The 5200-nt window shown below is 50.7% G+C and overlaps 1 protein-coding gene across 1 annotated transcript in view; it reads left to right on the forward strand.

Annotated features, from left to right (window-relative positions):
* Nucleotides 1-5200, forward strand: part of Cdhr4 (cadherin related family member 4) — a 9011-nt gene that overhangs the window by 2314 nt on the left and 1497 nt on the right. The window contains exons 5-15 of the mRNA XM_013346443.2: nucleotides 499-609; nucleotides 1153-1256; nucleotides 1443-1579; nucleotides 1777-1960; nucleotides 2059-2212; nucleotides 2430-2523; nucleotides 3021-3224; nucleotides 3305-3444; nucleotides 3663-3813; nucleotides 3899-4119; nucleotides 4336-4478. Of these exons, the coding sequence (XP_013201897.1) occupies nucleotides 499-609; nucleotides 1153-1256; nucleotides 1443-1579; nucleotides 1777-1960; nucleotides 2059-2212; nucleotides 2430-2523; nucleotides 3021-3224; nucleotides 3305-3444; nucleotides 3663-3813; nucleotides 3899-4119; nucleotides 4336-4478 (1643 nt within the window). The remainder of the gene's footprint in view (nucleotides 1-498; nucleotides 610-1152; nucleotides 1257-1442; nucleotides 1580-1776; nucleotides 1961-2058; nucleotides 2213-2429; nucleotides 2524-3020; nucleotides 3225-3304; nucleotides 3445-3662; nucleotides 3814-3898; nucleotides 4120-4335; nucleotides 4479-5200) is intronic.

Genomic DNA, 5200 nt, shown 5'->3' on the forward strand with positions numbered 1-5200 from the left:
AAAGATATACAGAAGTAAGAAAGGCAATAAGCCCCAATGCAAAACATAAAGGCAAATAGGTTAATTTATTAGAAAGAGCAAGCCAGAAAAAAACAAAAAGAGCCAGAGAGCCAGAAGGCTGAGCATTCAAAACTAATAAGTCTTTGTATCATGATTTGGGAGCTGGTTGTACATGATTTGTACTGACCCAAAAGAAAAATCCTAGTACACAACACACAGGTTTTTGTTGTTGCTGTTTATTTTTGAGACACCCAGGGTCACATAGTGAGATCCTGTCTAAAAGAGTTAAAAAAAAAATCCTGAGGGTATTTGTTTGTTTTAGCAGTAAGTCCTGAGGATCAGAATGAGGGATTATAAGGGAAGCAGAGGCCAAGGCTGGAGTAACCAGTGGCAGGATGTAGAACTGTCAGATATAAGCAGCAGCTTGCTGGCTTATAGAAGGATGTTGACAGGGACACCGGGGACTGGAGAGGACCACTAATCTCTCTGTTCTGTTAGATGGATATTACGAGTGCCCAAGACCCTTCACTCTTCCCTGGGTCTTTCTCCATCGATGACCAGGGATTACTGCGGGCACCATCCCAGGGCCTCAGAGGCCAGGCTCCAAAGGTAAGCATGGCTTCGGACCTGAGGATAGATATGGATTGGGTATGACCACCATCTCTGGAAAGTTATTTGTCCTTGGCTACCTTGACTAATATGTTTGCTGCCCCCATGTGGACTGTCCTCTCAGCCTGGCTGTGTCCAGAAAGCAGACAGACCTGTGGCTCTGGGACGCCATGGGTCCTCTAACAGTGCAGTGTTTATGGCCATCAAACTTGGAGAGAAGACTCTGGGTAAAGTGGTTAGTGAGAAGGAAGTAACTTCTTTAAAGTGGTCATTTCTGCAGTTCCGTGGGCTCCATCCACAGCACCACAAAAGCAAACACTCTCTGCCTCTTAGTAACTGGCTCTTAGCAGCTCTGACCTAATTCACACTTTGACTCAGAAGACTTGGTGGCCCAGAATTATAGGGCTTTAGGGATACTTGTCAGCAGCGTGGTAAGTCATAGGGTTCCTTGGATGTCTTGAGGACTGCCTATTTGAAGGGAGGACTAGGATTTAGCAGTGGATTTATAACATGGTTTCCTTCCTGTCATATGTGCACTGACAGACCTTCCAGCTGCAGATTTTAGTGTCCGTAGGAAAAGGTCAAAGCTGCAATGGAATGTTGACAGTAAAGGTGTTGCCTGTGCCCTCCAGCCAAGTCTCCTTCCCGTAAGGCTTCCCTACCTTGGGAACAGTGGTGGATTCTGCATCTATCCCCAGGGAAAGAGCTGGGGTAGGCTGAAGGTGGCAGGAGCATTCTAGCTCCCATAGGAGGGGGAACCCTAGGGAGGTACCTGGGGACCCTGGTGGAGTGAGCAGGAGCAGTCAGGAACTAGGTTTTCACTTTTGGTTCAGACAGAAGGCCCAGAGTATCACCATCCTAGAGGATCTGGTCCCTGGGAGCAAGGTGTTTCAGGTCCAGGCTAGGGGACTCAACTTACTGTATGAAATCATCTCCCCACTACCCAGCCCACTCTTCTCCATTGGACAAGGTGAGGAAAGGAGAGGAATGGGTATTGGGATGTCTGTAGCTGGGAAAGGGTCGTGGCACAGAGATGATGCCTACCAGAAGGACTGGAGTTGAGAGCTCTGACCTTAGAGGAAGAGGCGGGAGTGGGTCTTGGGGCAGTTGGTGGAGAGCGGGACCGAGCTGGGACAAGGGTGGAGCTTTGTTTCTAACACCCTCTAGCTGACGGGATAGTGCGGACTACTGCGCCCCTGGATTTGGTCCGCGCTCAGGGCGCCTCGGTCACGAAACTGCAGGTGAGGGCCTTTGAGAGGCTCCAACCTTGGGTCAGTGCCGAGTTCGATCTCACGGTTAACGTGCGGGCGGTCAACCAGTGGTCCCCACGCTGCCATCCAGCGCTACTGGTGTGAGTACCCGGAAACCATGCCAGGGCTGGTTGGGGTGAGATCCCCTTGCTCACCATTGGTCCAGACTCATGTTTTGCTTCTTGCCCTCCGCTCCCAGGACGCAAATCCCAGAGACTGCACCCGTGGGTACTGTGCTGCACACATTCACTTGTGTTGACCCAGATTCTGCTGGCGACCCCCTCAACTACCAGCTTCAGTTCCATAACCCTCCCCACTCTGCCAGCCTCCATCTTCGTGACAGAGTCCTTGAGGTACCCAGCACCTACTCCTAGATTCCCATGCAGACACGGTGGGTGGGCCAAGGTTTGTTGGCATTGAGACTATGGATGCGGGCTGGAAGGGACCATGGTTGTGAAGACAGCCTGAGTCTGGAAAACGGGGTCAAGGTAGGCTATGTAGGCTATAACTGGATTCCCTGGTTTGAGGCACTGTGACTCAAGCTCATCTTCCTCTGGTTCCCTTGGCCAGGTGAATACTACATTGGACTGTGACACTCCTGGGGCTTGCTTCCAGCATGCAGCTTCCATCTTGGTGTTCGATAATGGTCAGCCCCAAATGACCAGTGAGTGTCCATACTTAGGCCTGAACACTCAGGACAGGGCTATTTTGTCCACCCCTTTCAACTCCCCAGATATGGACAGCTTTCTTCCCTCAAAAACTAGGTTAGGGTATCTCAGTCTAAGATCCCTAGGACGTGTCTCTTAAGAACCCCGTCACCACTCCCCAGAAAACCCTCCCTCCAATATAGGGCCATGTTTGCTTATTAAGAACCCTAGGGGGGGCTGGAGAGATGGCTCAGAGGTTAAGAGCATTGCCTGCTCTTCCAAAGGTTCTGAGTTCAATTCCCAGCAGCCACATGGTGGCTCACAACCATCTGTAATGGGGTCTTCTGGCCTGCAGGCATACACACTGACAGAATATTGTATACATAATAAATAAATAAATAAATAAATAAATAAATAAATAAATAAATAAATAAATATTTTTTTAAAAAAGAAAGAACCCTAGTGCAGGTCTGGGTACCTTGGCCCAGCTCCTTAATTGCCAAATGGTCTCCAGCGGAGGTTCCGGTCCTGGTGATGGTAACACCCGTCAATGAGTTCTCCCCAGCCTGTGTTCCACGCACGTTCCGGGTTCGGGAGAATGCAGGGCCCCACACTCTACTGGGCTCCATAGTGGGCACGGATATGGATTACCCTCGTAACAGCCTTGAGTACTACATTTCTGGCGGACCCTCCACCTTTGCTGTGGATCGTCTCAGTGGTACTTAAGCCCCAGGGCTGGGAGGGAGGGAGGGGGCCAGACTTGACTCTGCAGGCTAAGGCTGTGACCATCCCTTCTAGGAGAGCTTCACCTCCTGGGGCCTTTGGACTATGAGCAGCAGAGGCAGTACAGGATCAGTATTCTGCTGATGGATCACAGCCAAGACTGGGACCTCAACCGCCGTCGCTCAGGTTCATGTGCTGTAACCATTGAGGTTGAGGTAATTGACCTCTGGGGCCTGGGAAAGACACACTTCCTTCTGGCTTTTTGCCTTTCCATGCAAATGTCTCAGTTTCATATATAGGCCGTTCGAGAGGAGGGGCTCACTGTGGAAAACATTACCACCTAGGTTCAGTGTTTTTAAAGGAAGCTGAAGGGCTAGCCTGGGAGTCTGAGGAATGGGCTGTAGTCACCCCTAATGTGGTGGCCTTTCTCCAGGATGTGAATGACCATGCCCCCGAGTGTGAGCCTCCATTTCAGGAACTGACTCTCTACACTCCCCTGGGTCGTAGCATGGAGGTGACCAAGGTGTCATGCTGGATTCCTCAGGAGCCACAGCGCTCGGCGCTCTCCTACAGCATCGTGGGAGGTATGAATCTGTGGGGGCCACCAGGCTGTTCGTGAGGGTCAGGCTATGATAGTAATACCGTCTTCTCCTACTACTCTGCTTTCAGGGAATAGCCAGAGCCGATTTAGACTGCAGGGGACCATCCTGATGCACAATGACACTGTATTGGGGCCACCATGGCCAGAGCAGCCCGGCACCTATGAGCTACTGATCCGTGTGGCTGATGTGGGCCCTTCCAGCCCCCACCTCAGCACCACAGCCACCATCATTGTGCATCTAGTTCCTTGGAGGGCCAGCACAGTGGCCACCAGCACCCACAGAAGCACAGTGAGGGGGTTCTCAGGCCCTTGGGGAATTGGGAGAGAGGACCTTGAAGGGTGAAGACACCTGTTTTTTTTTTTTAAAGATGGAATTATGAGAGAAGACATTTTGGAGAAAACTGCTGGGTGGAAAAAAAAAACAGGGTGTGAGGCGACTCAATTTGTAGAGACTTTGAAAGCTGGACTGTCAATGGCAGTGGTGACTCTGTGGCCCTCCTTCCAGGTGTCCTCAACAATGACACCCCTGATTGTGACAGAGGTAGAGGCTTTCTGGAAGCCAGAGCCTTGGTTTGTGGTAGTGCTGACAGCAACTGGTGCAGTTTTCCTCCTGGCTCTGGGCTGGCTCCTCCACAGAATCCTTCGGGGGTATGTTTCTATCTCTGTGCTTCCTGCCTCCCAGCCTACACACACACACACACACACACACACACACACACACACACACACACACACATACTGGCCAGAATAGGTGGTTGTATTCACTATTTGATGGTACTGCCAACATTGGTGGGCAAACATTGAGGAGGGCTGCTATGGTCTCTCCAGAAGTATTCAGACTGAGAGACAATGGAAGTGGTCTGGTCTCCATCATTGATGGAGTCCAGTCTTGGAATTAGATGGGCATAGACAGCTCAGAGCTTGAAATTTACCCATTCTCAACTGTTGTAATAGGAGCGGCAGGGCTGCATCCCCAGCACCCCGGCTGCCTGGCTAGCTTATACCCCGAAATAATTGCACGGACACTGTATTCTTTTAAACACTGCTTGGCCCATTATAATCTAGCCTCTTCTTGGCTAACTCTCGCACCTGGACTAGCCCATTTTCAATCGTGTGTTGCACCCCAAGGTGCGCTTACTGGGAAGATTCTAGCCTACGTCCATCCTGGGTAGGAGCTGAATCACGTGTATCTGCCCGGGAGAGGGGAGCATAGCGTCTCTGAGCTCATTTCCTCTTCCTCCCAGCATTCTGTTCTGTTTACTCCTCCCACCTATGTTTTAACCTATCAGGGCCAAGCAGTTTCTTTATTGCTTAACCAATGAAATCAACAGATTGATATATGACACTCCCACATCACTTCCCCTTTTTCT

Source organism: Microtus ochrogaster, chromosome 5 (assembly GCF_000317375.1).
Source record: "Microtus ochrogaster isolate Prairie Vole_2 chromosome 5, MicOch1.0, whole genome shotgun sequence".
Lineage (NCBI taxonomy): Eukaryota > Metazoa > Chordata > Mammalia > Rodentia > Cricetidae > Microtus > Microtus ochrogaster.